This window comes from Misgurnus anguillicaudatus, chromosome 16 (genome assembly GCF_027580225.2).
Source record: "Misgurnus anguillicaudatus chromosome 16, ASM2758022v2, whole genome shotgun sequence".
NCBI classification, from domain to species: domain Eukaryota; kingdom Metazoa; phylum Chordata; class Actinopteri; order Cypriniformes; family Cobitidae; genus Misgurnus; species Misgurnus anguillicaudatus.
In genome coordinates, this window is record NC_073352.2 from 16531027 (window position 1) to 16553343 (window position 22317).

At 36.2% G+C, this 22317-nt stretch overlaps 3 protein-coding genes across 7 annotated transcripts in view; all 3 read left to right on the top strand.

Moving 5' to 3' along the window:
* Positions 1–2660: 2660 nt before the first annotated feature.
* asah1a (N-acylsphingosine amidohydrolase (acid ceramidase) 1a) lies at positions 2661–6296 on the top strand. Its single transcript, XM_073854178.1, has 14 exons — positions 2661–2812; positions 2951–2997; positions 3113–3203; positions 3388–3471; positions 3579–3662; positions 3739–3808; positions 3885–3930; positions 4064–4208; positions 4323–4377; positions 4574–4655; positions 4868–4999; positions 5088–5211; positions 5528–5584; positions 5662–6296. Exons 1-14 carry the CDS (start codon positions 2708–2710, stop codon positions 5749–5751), a joined length of 1212 nt encoding a protein of 403 aa, XP_073710279.1. The 5' UTR covers positions 2661–2707; the 3' UTR covers positions 5752–6296.
* Positions 6297–7520: 1224 nt separating this feature from the next.
* fgl1 (fibrinogen-like 1) lies at positions 7521–10686 on the top strand. Its single transcript, XM_055177757.2, has 7 exons — positions 7521–7707; positions 7853–8018; positions 8821–8980; positions 9059–9156; positions 9262–9350; positions 9474–9661; positions 10420–10686. The coding sequence occupies exons 1-7, from the start codon at positions 7639–7641 to the stop codon at positions 10577–10579; spliced, it is 930 nt and encodes a 309-aa protein (XP_055033732.2). The 5' UTR covers positions 7521–7638; the 3' UTR covers positions 10580–10686.
* Positions 10687–11250: 564 nt separating this feature from the next.
* mtus1a (microtubule associated tumor suppressor 1a) overlaps positions 11251–22317 on the top strand; it is a 39672-nt gene continuing 28605 nt past the window's right edge. For 2 of the 5 annotated variants that reach the window (XR_008637280.2, XM_055177753.2), the window contains exons 1-5: positions 11291–11400; positions 16948–18560; positions 18639–18873; positions 19679–19807; positions 20933–21037. Coding sequence is in view for 4 of the 5 variants with exons in the window: in XM_055177753.2 (XP_055033728.2) it covers positions 17073–18560; positions 18639–18873; positions 19679–19807; positions 20933–21037 (1957 nt within the window). In the remaining variant the exon portion in view is untranslated. The other 3 variants (XM_055177756.2, XM_055177755.2, XM_055177754.2) reach the window with 3 other exon arrangements.

The window sequence follows — 22317 nt, forward strand, 5'->3', positions numbered from 1 at the left end:
TGTGCGCAAATGAATTTGCTGTTTAAACAACGTGACACTTGCGTCGCGCATTGCGCTGCTTGGCGCCGGGTGTAAGATAGAGCCCATAAGCTTTTTACAGCTCTGAGAGGCAAATGTATAAATAATGTGAATAATATGAATTTGCAGTCAAATGTTTCTTTTTGTTCTAAACAGGAAATAAACTTTTTACAGTGTAAAATAAAAGTGCACACTGTGTTTGTGTTTTGATGTAATGCCCCATTAGGTGAGTGCAGCCCTGACTCTAAAGATAAGTTTTATCAGATGGGATTATCACTAGGAAGTGTTTAATTAATTGAGGAATCTCAGCTAGCTGAGCACACAGCCTGCTTTTATCTCCTGTTTGTGAAAGGCTCATAACTCAAACTCTTCTCTGTGCTTCATTCACCACTCTGCAGGGTCTGTGCTTGTGTATTTTAACCAGTTTTTAGAGCTCATCATTGATATTCACATGTTGTGATGCATAGCTCCAAAACAATGCCGACACATGTTCAGTTTTGCATTTTTGTCTTTGGTATTGCAGAAATCAACAGTAATGATTTTCAAGGAAAAAATTTATAAATCATATACAGAATATAATAAACAATGATGTCATCAAATCTTTCCATTATTGCAATATTACTTTAAAGCTTTCTTTTTGACTTTTCTTTTGACTGTTCAGCACAAAAGTTTGCAAACGGTTTGTATTCATTGTTTACTTTACTGGTAGTGTTCCCTAGGGCCTGTTGACCAATCAGCTTTAGTTGAGATAGTATAGACCATTTTTCCCAGATTAACAGTGCTCTTTCACTGTAATGGGAAACTGAAGCTGGTGCTAGCATGGTCAGCCTGGTGAAATTGGATTAGTTGTCCTTAACAAGCTAATCTGTCACTTTGAGGAAAGACTTTTATGCCTGTGGGAAATGTACAGAAAACTGTGTTGTGTTGAAGCAGAAGATAGTAAGCACCTACCACTGCCTAAACTGGACTTGTGGGAGCACTTATCAATTGAGTACAACAAAGTAGGCAACTGATGCTAAGATCTAGAATGGTAATATGGGGTTTTAGGTTCAGTAACCAATGCAAAACTGTGATCTAGTTAGTAGACCAGTAAAATTTAGCTAGTGAATCTAGTTTGCTAGAATCATGTTTTGCTGGTTAAGCTAAAGTCTTTGTGTTTTGCTGTTTTCTACATAAAATCCTAATACATAACGCATTTTTGTAAAAATATAACCTTGATATATTTGAGTAAGGTAGTATCAAATTTAAAACCAATGTGAAATCAATGACTGAAAGCAAACTCTGATGCTCCCAATGTCGTATTTTTTTTCGTGCTATTATCACGAAATTTCGTGTTTTTTCGTGATCGTATAACGAATTCCTGTTTTCGTGTGATTATCACGTACGGTTACTCGACTGTTTTTCTTACCATTGTCGCTTCGGTTTAGGGTTAGATTTACATAAAATGACATCCCTAACCAAACCCAACTCTAACCCTAACGCCAGGCGACATATAAAAAATAAATCAGAAAAAATAGTATAGATCAATATATACAGTGACATTCTAATGCAAGCACCAAATCTAACCCTAAACCGAAGCGACAATGGTTTAAAAATAGGACAAAACAGTCAAGTACGTGATAATCACACGAAAACAGGAATTCGTTATACGATCACGAAAAAAGCACGAAAAAAGAATCAAAAAAATACGTGACTATATCACGAAACTTTGTGAGACTGGGTAGGATTATGAGATTTATGCCTGAAATTCACAGACAATCACATATTATTTGGGATTCATAGTGGTATTATACTGACTCCTTCTGGATACACAAATTATTACAAGTAATTTGCTAGCTGTTTTATCAACCTCATTCAAATGCAGGTGTGATAAAAGGTGTGTTAAATTACAATGGTTCGTTTTAGTACAGTTATTCCTAAACCAGGAGGCCTAAGAATGACTTTAAATGCATTAAAACATGCAAGTTGACACAACTAAAAATCGAAGTATTTCTTATCTGCATTCAATATATATATATATATATATATATATATATATATATATATATATATATATATATATATATATATATATATATATATATATATATATATATATATATATATATATATATATATATATAGTTATATCAAGTTATGTCAAGCTATCACATATTTTATTTGGTAAAAAATATGGGGGCTTCAAATATTTTCATGGACAAGGGGGGACCATAAGTCCACACCTGCATTTTTGTATTATTATGTTTCTTGTTATGTTAAATCTGTATCCAATAAGCTGTTACTGTACATAAAACAATAATCAATATAAACGTCAATAAACAAAGTGACAAAGTACAAAGAAAATCAAACGACAAAGCACGTCGTACCTTGATCTAGCGCTAGAAATAATACAGGAACAGCTTGTTTAGCAGCAGATGAATGGCATTGAACTTTCTTGTTATGTTCGAGATACAAGACTCAGGGGTAGTTTTACGCTGTAGTGTACTCATAAACAAGCACAAATGAAATATACAATGAACAAAAACGACACTTTTACTACTTAATTTAATCTATTGTTTTATATTTAGAGTAACCAAAACATCTATTCATTCTTTTAACGTTCACAAATAAATGTTTTATGTGTTTGCACCCCCATACATTGTGGTACATTCCGTCGTGCAGCTATTTCCCTCTCTGCTTCCGTAGCGGCATGAGAGAGAACGTTGAAAAACTCGGAGAAGCGACGATGAAGCTAAATTTCTTTCGTTGTATTGGGCTTTTGTTTTTATATATCTTGTCACATGTTGCTCGAGGGGTAAGCGTCAATGCAGCGATTTAATTCAAAGTCATAATATTGCTTTGTAAGGTGCATTAGCTTGTTTTAAGAGCTGTGTTTCTGGTTTGCTGCTGGTGTCACAATCATCATATGACTGTGACTGTCTTTTTTTGGCAGATTGATGAGGATTGCAGAACTGATATGTACCCACCTAAAGGACCAACGTACATGATGTTACATTATTCAATTACTGTGAAAAGCTTAAATTTTTATATGCTACACATATGTTAAGATAATATAATGTTATTATTCCCATCTCTTTTAATGTTAAATGCATAGGTTTAAAGGAAATGTGACATGGTACACTGTCAATCTCAATTTACCTCCAAGCGAGAGGTGGATACAAGTGATCAAAGACAAAAACAAAGAGGTGAGAAATGACCTGAATAACTTTTAATCTGTGACATATTCAGGTTTCTGTGATCTGCTGAAGTTTTCTTTAGGCACCATGCTGGTTTTGAAATTTTTGCTGATAGGTTTCCTGCTTAAGATGCTTTAAGGGCTGTTTGTTTGTATTCAATAAAGCAATAATTATGCTTTATGTTGCTTTTCAGTTGATAGCAATGGTACAGACGATGAAAAACATGGCTAAGGGTTTTCTCGAAGGGAAACTTATTGATTTAGTGGATGAAGAGCTGGTAAGTAATGAATGGTATATATCCAGTTAAATTACGTTTTAAGGGTTTTGTGAATATATTGATTTCACTGTTATTTTGCTATGAATCATTTCATATATGGTTTGTAGCCTTGGCTTGTGGATACACTTCCATACCCTTTCAATGAAGAGATTAAAGGAATAGCAGCGGTTTCTGGTGTCCCTCTGGGTAAGGTTTTCTGTAGTAAAACTTCTAAACATACAAATAAGGGCTTTTATTAAAAAAATGTTATATGTCCCTCTGGGTGAGATTGCGCTGTTCAATATTTTTTATGAAGTTTTCACTGTTTGCACATCACTTGTTGCAGAAGACCCTAAGGGTAAGAAAATACAAATCTTGTTCCCTTTACTTTTTAAACAAACTGAATTGCTTGTTTACCAAGTTTTTTTTTTCAGGAAATATTTATCATGCCCGTAATTTGGATTTTGGATTGTTTATGGGGTAGGATGTGTTTGTTTCTATTTTGTTGCCATATGCATTTTACAGTTAACATTGAATTAATTGGCTGCAGTATACAGTAAATGACTATTTCATGTCATAAGAATGATATAAATGTTTTTGTTTTTTTCTAAAGGTGGGATCGAGAAAATAAAACCTGGACTTTAACAGAGAAGCTTAAGCCTCTTGTGGTGAACGTACAATTTGAAAGGGACAACCAAACAGTCTTTAAATCCACTACCTTTGCTGGATATGTTGGCATGCTCACTGGAATTAGACCTGTATGTGTATGAAAGTAACAAAATATTATGATTCTCTTTTTGAAAAAAATGTAAAAATGACACTGACTTTAACTGGTGATTTGTTTTGTTTATTTATTTTTTTTGTGGTTGTAGGGAGAATTGACATTAACAATGAATGAGCGTTTCAACATTGATGGTGGATACATAGGTAAGGCTTCATATAAATGACTTGACTCGTTCCAAATAAATTTTAAGCAAAATGCTTATAAAAATCCTTCTTGAATGTTTTAGGCTTATAAAAAACTGCCAGCTACTGCATATACTACATATTTCTCCTAAAACAGCAAGTAAAAATAAGACTTCTTCATGGTTGACTGGCTAGATAACATTATAAATTCTCACAGGGATTCTGGAATGGATTTTTGGAAAGAGGGATGGAATGTGGATGAGTTTCCTTACTCGCAAAGTCCTGGAAAATGCTACCAGGTAACCAGAACTGATTCTTACTAAGACATGCTACCAAAACCACAACTTCCAGTATTGCACTTTCGTGTACCTGATCGTAGTTTTCCTTCCTTTTCTGTAAAGATTTACATTTGCCTTTAACACTTACAAGATGGGTGTTAAAATATACTCATAATCTTAATAAAAACAATGCAAAATCATCTTTAAATATAATCACGCTTTTCACCAAATAGTTATGAGGATGCCAAAAACCAGCTCTCTCAGACAGAATTGCTCGCACCAGCTTACTTCATCTTGGGCGGTAACCAAACTGGGCAGGGTTGTGTGATAACAAGAACTCGAATAAACACATTGGACATTTGGGAGTGAGTAAATCGTGGCACGTGGAAAAATAAAATGTCAATTCAGTGTTTTAATTTGCCTTTGAAATTTTTGCTGTTGATGATTTTGAAGACTTGACATGAAGCTTGGTAGATGGTACGTCCTGGAAACTAACTATGACCACTGGGAAAAGCCTATGGTTTTGGATGACCGCAGAACACCAGCGATGAGATGCATGAATCAAACCACACAAGGGGTATGTGTCACTTGTGTCAAATAATTAGTAATTTTACCATTACTAGTTATAATAGGCTTTATGCCCAGCTGCACTACTTCCTGAACTTCAGCCAGTTCCTTGTTTCCTGTCTGCCATTATTGGACAAACTGATTAATCCAGGCGTGCCCGACCCTAGTAGTCACAACAACAATAATCAGACACACCTGGATTAATCAGCCCGTCCAACAATGGCAGACAGGAAACAAGGAGCCGGCCGAAGCCCAGGAAGCAGTGCAGCTGGGCATTAAGCCTATTGTCTCAGAAACTGAACTTTTTTTCATATGTTGTCCCACAGAACATTTCTCTGGCAACAATATATGATGTACTCTCAACAAAACCAGTCCTTAATAAGGTAACTGTGCCTTTAAAATGTATTACCAGATGGGTTATGTAATGATAATGAAATTAATTTTTCTCCTGTTTTTACAGTTGACAACTTACACATCACTCATGGAAGTCTCAACAGGAACTCTAGAGTCGTATGTCAGAGACTGCCCAAATCCATGCACACCGTGGTGATCTGCCAGTACCGACTGATGAATGCTGTGCTAGATTTTGGTCATTGCAGGGTTAGATTATTAGGAACTTGTTGAAAATGGTGACGATTGCAACACTACCTCTGATATTTCACAAATGTTTTTACAGGGACACATTACAAGTGAAACTTTATCACAGCATTATTTGTGCCATTGTAGCATGTCTTGTTAACAAGCACATTTTCAATAGAAATCTATTTTTTCAGTGTATTCTAATTATTGCTCTACATGTGGGTGTGTTAAATTAATGTAAATCGTTATTGTGTTATTCTTTAATAATCTTTTGCTGTTCTATGGAAGTGTATTTTGGAAATAATTTTGAAGAGTATTTTTGTAACTTGTAATGATATTTGAGGTTTATTTTGCTAGGCTTTTCTTTATGGAATTTTGCTTATGGGTCATAGGATTATGGCAAGTCTAGAACAGAATGGGTCCTAATTTCTGAAAGTATTGAATCAGTGTTCTCCAAAGAAGGTCATGTATTAAACAAAACTGCTACCTAATAAAATTTTGCTTTGATAAAGATCAGACCTGTTATCAATCAATGTGGTCAATATAATGGTGTCAGCTAAACCAATTTTTTTTTACAGTCTATGTTTGTATGTGTATTGTAATGTTTAATCATGCACTTTCAAATTCAACTATATATATATATATATATATATATATATATATATATATATACACACACATTACATTACATACATTACATTACATACATACACACTAGTTTTTTGATTGTGCATTCCAATTAATATCAATCAAACTGCAGTTGGTTTGTTTTGATTTAAGCCTTCATAACTAAACAAATTCAGCTAAGTAGCGCAATAAAACAAAATTAAAACATAATAATAAATAATGTTTAGACAAACTCGTCATATATATATTATATATTTTTAAGATGTCAAATAAATCTTTGATGTCCCCAGTGTACGTATGTGAAGTTTAAGCTCAAAATACCATATAGATAATTTATTATAACATGTTAAAATTGCCACTTTGTAGGTGTGAGCAAAAATGTGCTGTTTTTGGGTGTGTCCTTTTAAATGCAAATGAGCTGATCTCTGCACTAAATGTCAGTGCCGTGGTTGGATAGTGCAGATTAAGGGGCGGTATGATTATAATAAGATCCCCTTCTGACATCACAAGGGGGTCAGATTTCAATGAACTATTTTTTCACATGCTTGCAGAGAATGGTTTACCAAAACTTGCAAAGTTGCTGGGTTGATCTTTTTTACATTTTCTAGGTTGATACAAGTACTGGGGACCCAATTATAGCACTTAAACATAGAAAAGGTCTAATTTTCATGATATATCCCCTTTAATACTTTTAAGTGAAGCACTTTTTTGTCTAGTATAAGTGTAATGAACCATGTGCTTCACGCATATTTTTCCCATTATCTTTTTTAGGGCTGTATCAAATCAGGTATTCATTCCTGCAGCTCATACTTCTTTCAACTACTCAATGTGCAGAGAATATTGTTTTTTTTTTCACATTTTAAATATATACAGTATAGAAATTGCATAATACTCTATACTTTAATTCAAAATAATTTCTAAATTGGAGTGCTATTACATTTTTTTATCTTTTGAAATGAATCGAAAGAATCAAATTTGTCATAAATTCCAGATGTATAGTATAGTTTTGTTTTTGACTCCTATTTTTATTTGGACCTGTTTGTAGTTATTCACACATCTGTTTTGTTCCACATGACTCAGCTCAAAGCAGCGAACATCCAACCACAGGAACTTTAAAACAGCACCCAGATCAGACCCCAGAACCATTTTTACATGTTGTCGAGTTTGTAGTTGTTCTTTTGTGCATGAACTGAACTGAGAGCTCTGATACAAGATTAAATACGGCATTAAAATGAGTACATGTAAAATGTCAATTTTTCTAATGATTTGGATGCTGTTTACTTTGGATTTGTCAGAGTCTGTAAGTTTTTGCTAAAATACTTTCTGCTTCTTTTGTGAATGTTTATGTAAAGGAAATTAATTGTTAAACTAAAAAAGTATTTTACAAAGGTTTTAGTTTGTAGAACAGTCAAACTGTATATTTTTGTGTGCATTTGTGTGTTTAGTCAGATGACAAATGCCAAGAAGAGATAGATCGCCTTCGTGCACAGTTGAAGAGTCTGGAAGTGCGTGATACAAAGCAACAACAGCTTATCCAACGACTGCTGAATCTCAATGAACTCTCTATAAGCGAGGGCAAATTTTATGACCTGGGAGATAAACAATACAAGGGTCATTACTTCGTTTTATTAAGTGCTGACATTCACTCTTAGAATGGATGTATTTAAAACAACACACCTGTGTTAGTTTAGGGACAACACACTATGCGTTGTCCCAGAATCCATAAATCTCTGTGTTGTTATTGAAACAATACATTTATTTTTAACACAACTTGTGTTTTATTTAAACACAAAACCAACACATAATGACACATAATATGTTACAATTACACATAATGTGTTAACAGGGACATTTCACAAGACTTTTTTAAGATGTAAAATAAATCTTTTGTATTCACAGAGTATGTGTGTGAAGTTTTAGCTCACAATACCATAGAAATAATTTATTATAGCGTGTTAAAATTGCCACTTTGTAGGTGTGAGCAAAAATGTGCAGTTTTTGGGTGTGTCCTTTTAAATGCAAATGAGCTGATCTCTGCACTAAATGGCAGTGGCGTTGTTGGATAGTGCAGATAAAGGGGTGGTATTATCCCCTTCTGACATCACAAGGGGAGCCACATTTCAATGAGCTATTTTTTCACATGCTTGCAGAGAATGGTTTACCAAAACTAAGTTACTGGGTTGATCTTTTTCACATTTTCTAGGTTGATAGAAGCACTGGGGACCCAATTATAGCACTTAAACATGGAAAGAGTCAGATTTTTTGTGATATGTCCCATTTAAAAGCATAAAACAAAACAAATGTGTAAAAAAGTAACACATCCTTTCTTAGAGTGTTCACTAAATATTGTGTGTTGCATTTGTCGGACTGTAATGACATAATGTACTAACAAAAATTAATCTGTCATATCTAGACTGTGCTCATATTTTCAAAAATGGCCACAAACAGAGTGGATTTTACACTATTAAACCTTTGACTAATCCAACACCGATCCGGGTATACTGTGATATGACTGAGGGGGGTGGATGGGCAGTCTTTCAAAGGCGTTCAGATGGTAACCAGTCATTTGACAGGTAAGGCTTGTTTGAAAAAAATTAAAATTGCTTATGTAAGTTGTTTCAGGAATTAAAAGTTCAATTATTTTTTTTTAGAGACTGGAATGATTACAAAAATGGATTTGGTGACATGCAATCTGCTAATGGAGAGTTCTGGTTAGGAAATGATAATCTGCATTATTTGACATCCCAAGGTTTGTTATTTTTAGATATTTAATCAAATTTCATAGGATTTATTAGAAATATTTCTGAGAAAATACATTGTTTATTGTTTCACTAAAATAAAAGTTGTTTTGCAGATGATTACATCTTGAGAATCAATCTAGAAGACTTTGACGGCAGCCATCGCTATGCAGTGTATAAAAAGTTCAAAGTGGACAATGAACAGGTTTATCTTTTATGTATTTAAAATTTTGTGGATAAATATATAGAATAAGTAATTTATAGATTTTTTGACTATTATATTTGATGGTAATTAGTTTAGACCGACAATGTTGTTTGATCTTTTCAGAACCATTACCAGCTCCAGTTTGGTGAATACACAGGAAATGCAGGTGATGCTCTTTCTGGCAGTTACCATCCTGAGGTTCAATGGTGGGCCAGTCACCAAGGAATGAAGTTCAGCACACGAGACAGGGATAATGATCGCTACGATCGCAATTGTGCTATGGAAGACAAAGGTGGCTGGTGGTTTAACAGGTTTGTACACTCTCAGAAAAAATAGTACACAAGTCGTCACTGCGGTACCCTTTTAAAGGGTACAGTACAGTAGGTACAAAAATGCATACATTTGGTACCAATATGGACATTTGAGGCACAAATGTGCACTCTTTTGGTACAAAGGTGTACTTTTTTAAAAGGGTACTGCCCCAGTGACAGCTTTGTTCCTGAAAGTAAATTTCTAAAGTTCTATGGGACCCTCGGACACAACAAAATTATAACAGGGGCCTTAGATAACTTTAGATAGCTTTAAAAACCTCGAAACGCCACCTCCATCAAAAATGACGTATTATACATGTCACTTTAAACGTTCATCGTTTAAAATCCACTTAATCCTGGCCATTCAGCATTACCAGATTGTTGGCAGAATTCATTAAGAGTCGGATAAAAAAAATATGTGCTTGTTTACAAGAAAACATGTCAGAGGGTTTGCATTTGAGCTCTAGTTATGTCAAGCTCTTGCTCTTGAATGTTTTATTGGGCAGAAATTGTAGGGGCCTTCAAATGTTGCTTGACGTTAAAAAAGGGTGAGATCCACAGCACTACACATTCACATTACAACAATACAATATAATTAGCATTGCAATATACAATACAGAAATATAAAATTAGAAAAGCACATATATAGTAACCTAAAACCTTTAATCTATATGATGTCATTTACACTTATATACATGAGTGAGCTGTATATCATCTATGCATACTGTAAGTACGTTCTTTCACTTTTATTCCACTAGATGTCACTCTGCAAATCTGAATGGCTTCTACCACAGAGGTCCGTACAGTGCAGTCACTGATGATGGGATAGTGTGGTACCCATGGCACGGCTGGTGGTACTCCCTCAAATCTGTCCAAATGAAGATCAGACCAGCAAGCTTTGAGCCTAACGATGTTTAAGACTTATTGCTTAGTCCTTGTATTGATATCTAAACTCAAGCTTATAAGAAAACTACTCGTAAGTTTACTTTCAAAAGCTCCTCACTAGCATGAGGTTTATAACATTATAAAAGTTTATAACATTATATTGTTAAATAAAGTTTTGTTTCTGCGCCCTTTGGCTGTGTTTCTCACTATATGGTACGTTTTCTTAACTATTTAAGTTTTTATTATTGGAATTAGATGATTAAATCAATCAATCAATCAATCAATCAATCAATAGCCTAAATAAATAAATAAATAAATAAAGTAATAATGAAATTATTTGTGGGTAGCACTGTTGCCTCACAGCAATGAGGTCGGTTCGAGCCTCAGCTGGGTCGGATGGCTTTGTGTCAGTGTGCGTTTACTCCGGGTAAGTTACTCAGGTTTCCTTCCTACGAGCCAAGACATGCAGATGAGTTTGACAAATGCCCAACGTGTATATATATCAATTTGTGTAACGTTTATCGCTATTCATTTATCAATAGAAGCTGAAATGGCGTTAAGAATAAATAAAAATACATGTTTTTTATATTTTTAAACTTAAATATAATTTGAGTTCAAAAAGCAAAATAATCGCATCGCAGTTATAAAAACATGAATTAAATTTAAATTGGCCAAAATTTGCGGACTTTTTTTTAAGCTGCGACCCTAGAACTGTCGCGCATGCGTCACTCTAGCTGTGACGTTATTTAAACAGGTCTCGAGACTCACTTGAACTCTTACCTGTGCGGTGCACGCGCTGCTGTTAACGGTACGAAATCCGATGAATTTATCTAATCAAACGTGCGATCCCCAGTGTGAGTACAATATGCTGTTTTGTTAAATGGAGGACGTTTAAACCGTTACATTTATTCTGACAAAATGCGCTCCTTTACTTATTTAGTTACGTTTCACCCCTTATAGTTACAGCAGGTTATTCGAACTATTTCTCCAAACCATATCGTGACCACGTTTACATTTTAGCAATTATTTTTAGGAACAAACACTTCTCTTTGTTTTTTACTTATTCAAACGTAGTTAAATCTGTAAACGCCGAGAATAAATACTCTTCCATAGCTTTTTATGAGTTTGTATATTACACCCCTTAACTACAACTTTGTTTAGTTCGTGTGTTATTTATAGGATGGGCTGCCAGCACAGGGCTCTGATGTGTTTCTGTCAGGTGCAAAAGACAATTTAAAGGCAGGATCAGGAAATAGATTATGGCTTAGGGAGTTATGACCTCATAGGCAACATGAGTCGAGCACAAACAAGTTACTTGATTTGAAGGCATTTTAAATGGGTTTGTTTGTTGTTGTCACCTTTTACATTTTGGAAGCAGCTCTGTTTTTGATGGATTGGGAAGTTTTTTAGAAGTACTCTGATTGGAACTCTATTTCTTTAAATGTATAATGTTAGTCTTGCTTTTTACTATCTAGTTTGGGTGTGAGAAAGTGTATGTATGCTATGCAGACCACACAGAGAATCAAGCTAAAAGACTGCATGCAGTATGCAGTCTACAGAAATTTCAGAATGGGTATTGTGCAGGTTCTTTTAATCGCTTTTCTTGGCATCCAGTGTAGATATGATGTGACCCAATTGAAAGCAATAAAAAGTGTGCGATACTGTAGGGTGTGCATGTCTTGACCTTTAGTTTGGTGTTCAGAAAAAGCTCAAGGGTCGTAAAACTTTAAATTCCACAGCAGGTGCCTGCATAGACATCTATTGTTTACATTTACGCATTTGGCAAACACTTTTATCCAAAGTGATTTACAGTGTATTACAAGTTATACATTTTATCAGTATGTGTGTTCCCTGGGTTTGAACCCATGACCTTTTTGTTCTGCTAATGCAATGCTCTACAGACTGAGCTATGCAGGAACACTAAGTGCTGCTTACAAATCCATGTTTGATGACGTGTGGTGTATCTGTAATAGATAAAGATGACAAATCTGCAGGATGTTTCTAAAAAAAGATAAAACTTACTGTTTTAAATATACCATAGTCATCATGACATTTCATTGATCTTGTTTAAGAGTTGCTTTTTTCATTGTTTTATATATTTTTTTGTATGCATCTTATTGCTCAAGGAGCTTCAGTAAATCATTTAATTGCTTACTTCAAGAATGTAAAATCTATTGGACAATAAACCCAATCGAAGTAGGTTTGTTATGTGTTGACGTCTACAGTTTGATTTGACTGAGACTAATCTCATTTTATAACCCATTTAGCAACAGTGAAACCCAGCAGCCAACACTTATTTGGTGTTGGTTGTTAGCCAAGATTAGGGATTTCCCAACCTGATCTCACGGGAATTTGTAAATGGTGTACAAAACGTACAATTATTAGGAAAAAATAATGATGCCTCACGCCTAACCCTGCCTCCAAACCTAATGTACCAGGATGTATGTTTGTTGTTTGAATTAATGCGAATTAGCCACCTTGCATTGTCCAAATGATGTATGTACGATGATATAATTTCATTAAGAATTTACAAACATACTCAAAATTGTGTTTTTAACTATTTAACACTTCATTTATCTCCAAAAGAAAGTAATTATATTAACAAAAGTTACTAACTGCTTAACATTTGTAAATGCTGTTTTTGGTGTAACATGCCTTGGCCACTCCCCCATGTAGGGCTTGTCTGGGATAGGGCAACCAGTTGCCGTCCCCTGTAAAGTTAGCCTTGCGGCATTATAGTACTGTAGGTTCAGTCAAGGCCCAGGCTGGAACTTGAACAGGGCTGTACGAGTAGAGGCGTGTTTTAGTATGCTGGGACAGCCCAAAAGCGTGCTGATAGTAACACGGACTGTGCGACATTCCTATGAGAGAGACCACTGCTGCAGGCCAGTAGAGGTATTGAAGGCATTACTGAAGCTGATGGGTATTGAGGAGCAAAGAGGTTAGTGTTGGCAGTCTTCATATATACGCCCACAAGCAGAGCAATGCGTTTACTGTGTGGTGTAGTGTTTACCACAGCACTAATAGGATTGATACTGAGACATGAAAGTCTCGGAGTGCTGCAGGAGCCTGAATGGGATTCGCTGAACTGACATGAAGTTGTGCATGGTAGGGCCGTCTTTTCTCTAATTTAATGCACTTGGATATCAATGGCATACTGTATATGAACTATATTTTTACATGTGGACCTTTCATAGTATGACTTCATTTTTAAAATATGTATACATTTATCAGTTAAGATTTATTAATGGGCTACTGCATGTTTTTATTTAGTAGTCATATTATTTAAAGTGTACAGGTTTGTTTGTTATGCCGTGTGTTTGTTTATCAGTAAACAAATCAACCATTCAGTGCTCTAGCTATCACCGTTTAATATGTAAATTATTTCCAGGCTTGTTCTCCAGAATAATATTGTTAGGTTATCGTTTTACCATCAAGAATCAACTGCTGTATTTCATTGACACTATTATGAGAGTTTAATGAATAATTTTGAGGTTCCTTTCAAGATGAAATGAGACCCATCCATTAATAATTCTCCAGGCAGTAGTGAAGCATTAACAGGAGGACTCTTGTTTCTTTAATGCCCAGCCCTTGCATGAGTCGGACTGTAAATGACTAAGCACACTGTTGGTTCCTAAGCTAACCTTTAGTCGGCGAGCTGAAAAAAATCTTGATTTTGCCTTTTTTTTAAACCTGAATTGATTGCTTGTGCACTGTTCTTGTAATTTGTTTGTCTTCACATCAAGTAAGGTGACAGAACATAATGGCAATGAATGGAATTTGTTCATTGTTTGCCAGGTACTAAACTGAGCAGTAAACTATGAAATTAAACAGTAACTCATTCAAGTGATTGTTACAGATTGTGAGAATCTCTTTTTGGCAATCAGTCACTGGCGACAAATTTACATGGAAAGCAAATAATGGATCTGTCATTTCTGATACTATTTGAAATTGTATAACCGTGTGAAACACTAGGCACATTCAATCCTTGTTACATTAATGTTTTACTGTTGTTTAACAAAATTGTTTGCAAGTTGCTTGTCTTGCATCTGCATTAACTGGCCTTTTATTATTACTGTACTTGAACAAAGTGCATTAGAGCATGCAAGCCCTTCCCCTCAGCCGACTAAAAGCATGCCATACCCTTTGACCCATGTGGAGTAGTATACCAATGTTAATTTAGAGAGGGGGAACCCAAGAATTAAAGATACAGAGAAGCTTTATTACCTATAGAAATATTATCAATTTTATGTTTTTTATTATTATTAATATTATCATCATTATCATCATTATCATTATTATTATTATTATTATAGACCCCTTCAAGGTTTGTAAACATTGAATCACTATCGGGTGCGCGCGCAGCATGGGGTCAAACTGTTCATACCATTTAGGCTTTCTAGTTTAATCTAACAGGGCTGAAAAATGATGACTTACCTGAAATGAAGTGAGCACTACAAATACAAGCCTCTTTGATATTTGCATTGTCCCAGTCTGCACGTTTACTGGCTTGCAGCCACAGGTGTTGTATTTTTTGTTTTTGAGATTCTGCAGGAATCCCGAAAAACTTAACGGCAGACTTGGTCCGATTTTCAAAGTCCACGACGCAAGTAGGCATTTTTGACGATACCGAATAATACGCAACTCAATCTGCCAATACGCAACTCAATCTGCCAAACTCATGACTTTTCTGACCCCGACATGCGCAGTGGGAACCGCCTGTGACGTGAACTGTGAAGGGGTCTATAATTATTGATCATATTTACTTTCATTAGACTGCATTTGTTTTTCATTAAATATACTATAATCTTAAAACTAAAATGTCATCAATCTGGTTGATGCATTATGCAAGTATTAGCATGTGTGATAATCCATAGCAAGTCCTCTGTGTTTGAAAAAGGGGTTTGACTGGTGAGGTATTGTATTCTGTACATCTGGCCCTGCTAAACAAAGTGAAGTGTTTTCACTTGCACTCAGGACAGCTTATCTAAATACATGCCTTCTCACTGACCCCTTACCAGTCTCCACCTGACCACTCATCTGTCTTAGACTTACAACACATTACATCCAGGCCACTAGACCGCAAAGTTACTATTACTAAAAGTATTTTTTACTAAATGTGAACTTTGCTCTCTAAAGTACTTGTTAGTTTCCACATATTAAGATTTTGCATTAATTAGGTGGTATTAACTACAAAATTATAAAAAAATGTGTTATTATAGTTGACCATTCCCTTCTTCCCCTTTAATGTTTATATGGGGTTTTGTAGTAAAAATAAACCAAAATGGTATGCTATATTTAAAGGACAAGTTCGTTATTTTACACTAAGTCCTGTTTTCAGATTGTTTATGGTGAAATAGAACGGTTTTGACTGAAATTTGGACACATGATGCTGGCCCGAGAATCCTCGGTTTCCTTTGTATCAGCCCCCCCACAATGGCTGCATAGGTGCACTGGAACAATCCTTCCTAAAATGCATTAAACGTTTGTTTACAAAGAAGTGAAACTCACCGAGTGGTCAGGGGTGTTCACTGATATGCTCACACAAAAATCGCTGCAAAAGATGCTTTCCAACAGTTGTTTTACCATTCGTTGTAAACTTGTGGACTTATTTTTCCAAACGCCTCACACCCGTACATTCTTCCGTTGAAAGCTTGAATAATAGACACTCCAGCCCAGTTGGTATCGATAATCCACCTTTGCAAGAATATAAACAACTCCATTTCCGTTTCCGGCGCCGGAGTAATACCGTAACTCACAGCACACCTAATACAAGTCAATGGAGTTGGACAAAAACTACGATAAAACCCGTTGGAAAGCATCTTTTGCAGCAATTTTTGTGTGAGCATATCAGTGAACACCCCTGATAACTCGGTGAGTTTCACGTCTTTGTAAACGAAAGTTTAATGCATTTTAGGAAGGATTGTTCCAGTGCACCTATGCAGCCATTGTAGAGGTGGGGGTGATACAACAAACCCCCGAAAATTCTCGGGCCAGCATCATATGTCCAAATTTCAGTCAAAACCGTTCTATTTCATCATAAACAATCTGAAAACAGGGCTTTAAGTGTAAAATACCGAATTTGTCCTTTAAAACAGTTAGTAACATTATAAAGGGCTGGAATTTGATAAGACAAGGCTATTTTATATTTAATGTATCTCTAGTAAACGTATAAAGAATTTAATAGGAGATCAGTTCCTTATGACGCTTGGAAGTTGGTCAGTGGATTATGTAACATTACCACAGAAAAGAAGGCATGCTTTTTCAGCCAACAAAACAACAGGATTGACAAGTAGTCACTCCTATGTCCTTTTATAATGCTGCATAATGTAGTCTAGAGATTTAGAGGATGGTTTCGAATTTCTGCATGTGTGTTTGAAACCTTTACTTTGTTCTTGCAGGAACATTTACTCTGAATCAGATAAAGGCCTTCACTCAAATCGGACAAAAAACACTAAATTCTCTTAAAACCAAATGAGGTTCAGACAATACTGATGAGAGCAATATCATTGAGAGCAGCAAGGGCATGGAGACCATGCATAAGGCTATGAATCTTACTTTCTCTATTGAGAACAAAAATGGCAATAACATTACTTGCCCTAATGAGGACTCCCCAGATTCAGTGCAGAGCTCTAGCAGTTGGAGTTATGAAGGTTCAGACAGTCCTGCTGATGTAGAAATGGAGGAAGCCACATCGAAAAGAACTTTAAAGACAAGGGACACAATTTGTTTCGACACCTTTATGTGCACAGATAAAGAAAAGACCTCTTCCAGTGAGAACAGCTGCTCGGTGAGTTCTAGTGAGATGGTAATGAGGGGAAGCAGCTTCATCTTGCATGAGACTGACCAGCCACTTAGCGTTTCTCTGCTTGGGGAGTCCAGGACCTCTTTGGATATATCCTCTGAGGTCGGTGTGCTTTCTGGGATTTTACCTGATGTCTGCGAGGGCCTTCAAGGAGAACATTCAGCTAAGGTGTCAAAGGATGAGCCCAAGAATCAAGGCTTGGAGTGTACCTACATTCTACCTTCATGCAATCAGACCTTTCTCATAGAGGAAAATTTGATTCAAATGCCATCATGCCTCACTGACTCTCAAGGAGAGACAGAAGAAAAGGCTCATCTCCTGAGTGTTGGGAAGCATGAATGTGTCACACCCATTCATCAGAATTCAAGTAAAAATTTGCAAAAGTTGTCTTGCAAGACGGGTGGATCTAATCACTCAACTCCAGTGGAGGGGAAAACGATTCTGCTTATGGCTTCTGAGGATTTGGACATCAGTGGCAATGCTCAAACATCAACTCCAGTTCAGTCTGTTAGTAATAAGACATTTTGTCTTCCATCTCTTTCTGATTCGCCTCTTGAAAAAAATGAAGGTGATTCAGTGAGCCCGATGGCTCAAGTCATCAATAAGCAGCAAGGCGCTGCTTCTCAAAAACCTAAGTCGTTGATGGCAGCTTGCAAAACCAACAAGGTAGATATTAAAAAATTTCCCAAACCTAACTTCGGTAACATAAAGTCTAAAATTATGTCAAGGGCCACCAACTTTAAGACATCACTTACACAAAATTCAAAGGCTTCAAGCAACGTTCTTCAAGGCAATGAAATCCAGACTATGGATAACTCTGATGATCGAAAGTCATCTCCTAATAAGTCCACTGCTGCAGCAAACAGTACCTCTTCAACCCCATCCCAAACTGTAAAGAGTTCCAATGCGGCTAAAAGAACCCGCTCATCCACTTGCCAAGAAAGTGGTCCTGCCTCAAAATTTCGTCCCCGGCGATGGTCTGAAAGTGCTACGTCTTTCAAAACCGCTAAAGATGGATCGCAAGAAAAGAATCCACGGGTGAATGTGATCTTAAACAGGTTAGCCACCCCAAAGGTTTTATCTAAAGGAGGTTCTCAGAATCAGACTGGGATAACCAAAACTCCAGATGGATCTGAGTCTTCTAAAGAAGATACACAAGGGAACGAGTCATTGAAGGCTCGTGGGAAAAATCTGAAATCTAGTGTGTTGGTGAGTATATGCATTCAATTGAATTGAAACCGTATTTTCAGTTGTCGCTGAGTCACTAGAACTGAGGTTCTCTTGCAGGCGGTGTCTGCCAAGTCGGCTGCAGAAACACCAATTAGTGAGTGGAGCAAAGGCAAGCTTGGCCCTCATCCATCCCCGGCCAAGAAAGGAGGACCCTCTGGTGCTCGGATTCCAGGTGCAAGCCTTCGGCCTCCGTTCTCAGCTGCGTCAAAGCTCAAACTTGGGGCGGTAGGAAAAGATGAAAGAAATAACTCTGACATGCCTTCACCTAGAGTTCAACTCTGCACACCTGATGGTAAGTGCATTACACATAGCATTTTTTTACACTTGTTAGTATTGCTTTTCTGATTACCTAATTAAGGTGTGGATCTTGAGAACCAGTGTTGATTTTACTACCTCAAAGTTTTCAGTTCTTGCAAACCATTATGATAATCTGCAATAATTTTGTAATTTCAATACATCTTGCAGCACTAGCTTTTATTTATATGGTTGGAATTGTACAGTATTTGATAATGTTAATCTGAATGCATACAACAGGGCATAATGCACTGTACATATTGGTGATGGCCTTTTTTATTTAGTAAAACATAGATTGAGTTCTTGGACAAAGGAGAGGATACAACTTTACATTGTAGTTACCTGCAGTTCTCTCTCTCCTGCAACACATTTTGTATTTATAGGTGGATTTGTATGTTTATGTCCAGCTCCCAATAATTTAACCCCTTCTATTCCCATATGACACATCATTGTCCCTTTAGAAAAAAAACACTTTGGGGCTTTTTCACAGACTATAATGCATGTTTGAGGTGTCTTAAGACAAAAAGATGGCACTGATATATGTTGAGGTATTGTAGGGCAAGCAATTTTCAATTAAGATGTTTTGGTAAGATCTGCTTGTAAAAGCTACATAAATGTCCTTTTATAACTAAGGCCTAGTCCTAGCTTAATCTAAACTGTGTCTGGGAAACTGCCCCTTAATAAACATTCTTTTTTCAAGTCCATTTTAAGTAATCTTTTTTATGCTATGCTTGTAAATCATTGCAACCCAAATGGATTTATTGTTTGTCACTTGTTCACAAAATCCATTTGACCTGTTTCAGGAAGAGCCCAGTCTAGACCCACCCAATCTACAGCGGCACTAACAGCGTCAGCCTCCAAACTGCCCATAAAACCCAAAACGCAGCCTAAAAGCTCCATTGCTTCTCGGGCAAATGGACATCTAAAGCAAGGTGAGATTCCTGCAGATTACTGATGAAATAATTCTGCCTTGTTTGGACAGATGAAAGGGTTCCCCAACTTGCAAAAAAAATTCTGAATCTCATTTCTATATAGCTTTTGTTTTGTCCTGTAGAACACATTTCACTATCCTAAAAAGTGTTATACTTGCCTATGCCTAATGTAGGGTTTAAAAACATGGACATTGGTTACTTTGGGTAGGCGCAACCCTCATTCGGCTTGACCCACATTCTCTGCTACAGTAGGTCAGTGTTTCCTTAAATCCCCAAATCTCAAATCCCAGCATTAAATCTCTTCCAAATTATTAAGTAGAACTGATTTTTTTTCATTTAAGTACTGCTTAAAGACTGCAGTGATTTATATGAAATAAAATCCATTTGATGGGCAGATATATAAAAATAGTACAGTTTTATCAGTCTAAACAGTGATTCTCATTTATCTTTTCAACGGTTTTCTCTCATTGGTTGTTGGGCTTGTTGTTGTATGGGTGAGGTTGTACATTTGCACAGATGTCTGCGAGTCAGATTTGTTCCATCTCAGTTCACATGGAGGCATAATGAGAAAGCAGTGCACATGAAATGATGAGGATCTATCAGTGCAGAGTACAGGATGTTGTATTTTTTTCTTATGTTTAACTTGCTGTGGACGGTCATGTCTTCAAATAGAGGTACATTGATTGAATTCTCAGAGTTGGTATTTACCAATTCCACTCTGAATCACCAGCCAAGTTCTTGCACTCAGTTTGATCCGACTCTTTTGACATGCCTCCTTATTGGATCATATCGCTTTTGTATCGTTCCTTTGTTGGCTGCTTTTCACAAAAAGTCTAAGACACGATTATGGAGAAGTAAGTGGAGATCCTTCATGTTTAGGTTTGGATAAATGACTGCTAAATGAGTGAATGTAAATATAAATGGATTTCAGCAACTAGATTTTTTGTTAAAGGGAACCTTTTTTGCATGTACATTTTCATCTAAATATTATATACTGTTAAAGTTGAGGTATTCCTTTTCGTGGTACACTAACAATTGAAAGACTTTCGTAGTGTTATTATGATCAAAATAATTAAACATGATCCGAAACCACGAAAGATGGTTAATTTGTATTTTTTGTTTCAGAGCACCCAGAGTCCTCTGTGGGAGCCTCGAGTATACCTTCATCTAACCGGGCCATGTTGTTAAGAAGCAAACTGCAGAGTCCTTCTGCCAAAGGTGTAACATCAGGTATGAGTTGTGCCTTTAATGACACAAACACTGATTCTGAGCTTTAATCTGAACCTCATACAGTCCTGACTAGGATATGCAAGTTATTTGAATAATAAAATTGGCGTAAAGTTTTGGTTGATTTATATGTCTATTGTGTTTTTAATATGCTTTAAGACAGACCATGAAAAGCCTCCAAAATGTCCATCTTGTCAGAATACATTGTCCATTAAATATATTTTTCTAGATTACCTCTCTGTCACTGTTGGAGCCATTCTGCATATTGGCATGGGTTGGCGCTGTGATCTGCCACTAGTCTTCATAAGACGAGGACTAATTATTGCAGGTGTGGCGCACAGCGAGGTGCATGGTTTTTGACCGTGAGACACGGCGTGCTGTAGGCAAACTTTAAGTTGATTTATGTTGAGAGTTAAGTTGATTTGAGAAGTATTTTATTTTCCTTTATGTTAATAAATGGATTGGCATATCCGACTTTATTTTTTGGACTTTTGAAAGTTTATTATAATTGCTTTAGTTATTTTATGCCAAGAGGAAACATTACGTCGCAAACACGCGTGCAAAACGACTTAAATGTGCGCCAACAGTCACCTTTGAGAAACCTTTTTTTCTGTTGATACTTTCAAATAAGTTTTTAATGAAGTTAAAGGCGCTCTAAGCGAATTCACGCGTTTTAGACCATAACAATTTTTTGTTACATACAGCAAACATCTGCTTGCTGCCTGACTGCTGATCAAACTGTAAAAAAACGTGATCTCTGTAGACAGCCCAGGCTCTACAAACTTCAATATAAACACAGTGGCCAAACCTGCACCACGAAACAAAACGAAGTGTTCCAGCCAATAAACGGCAAGAAGGATTTGGGGGTTGGGTTTGGGCGCGTTCATGAAAGCACGGAAGAGAGGTGGAGGGGAGGAGTTAACTACGCTCAGTTTGTTTGAAAACATATTTTAAAAATCAACACACCAATTCGCTTAGAACGCCTTTAATCCAAACATAGTTCTATGATTTTTGGATGAAATATATTTTAAACATATTTTCTAGTCTTGCTTTATATAATTAGACTTTATTCTAGCCTTAGAAGCTGACAGAGTGTTTAAAAGGAAGGAAAGAGAAAACAAGCCATGTGAAAATTCATTATTCCGCACCATTGTTGAGTATTTAACCTAAAATATTTAAGTTTCCAAAGACATCTTATTCCCACAGTTTAAAATCACCTGTGATTGGTTACGTGTGTGTGAGACGTAGCAAATCATCACATTGAACTCACACTTGCAGTGTGT

What these genes read in the sequence shown, in the direction of transcription:
- asah1a (XM_073854178.1), top strand. Translation starts at nt 2,708, where the DNA reads ATGAGAGAGAACGTTGAAAAACTCGGAGAAGCGACGATGAAGCTAAAT. An exon ending in AACACATTGGACATTTGGGA is followed by an intron (nt 5,000 to 5,087) that starts GTGAGTAAATCG and finishes ATGATTTTGAAG; the next exon opens with ACTTGACATGAAGCTTGGTA. An exon ending in TGAATCAAACCACACAAGGG is followed by an intron (nt 5,212 to 5,527) that starts GTATGTGTCACT and finishes GTTGTCCCACAG; the next exon opens with AACATTTCTCTGGCAACAAT.
- fgl1 (XM_055177757.2), top strand. Translation starts at nt 7,639, where the DNA reads ATGAGTACATGTAAAATGTCAATTTTTCTAATGATTTGGATGCTGTTT. An exon ending in GGTAACCAGTCATTTGACAG is followed by an intron (nt 8,981 to 9,058) that starts GTAAGGCTTGTT and finishes ATTTTTTTTTAG; the next exon opens with AGACTGGAATGATTACAAAA. An exon ending in TCAAAGTGGACAATGAACAG is followed by an intron (nt 9,351 to 9,473) that starts GTTTATCTTTTA and finishes TGATCTTTTCAG; the next exon opens with AACCATTACCAGCTCCAGTT.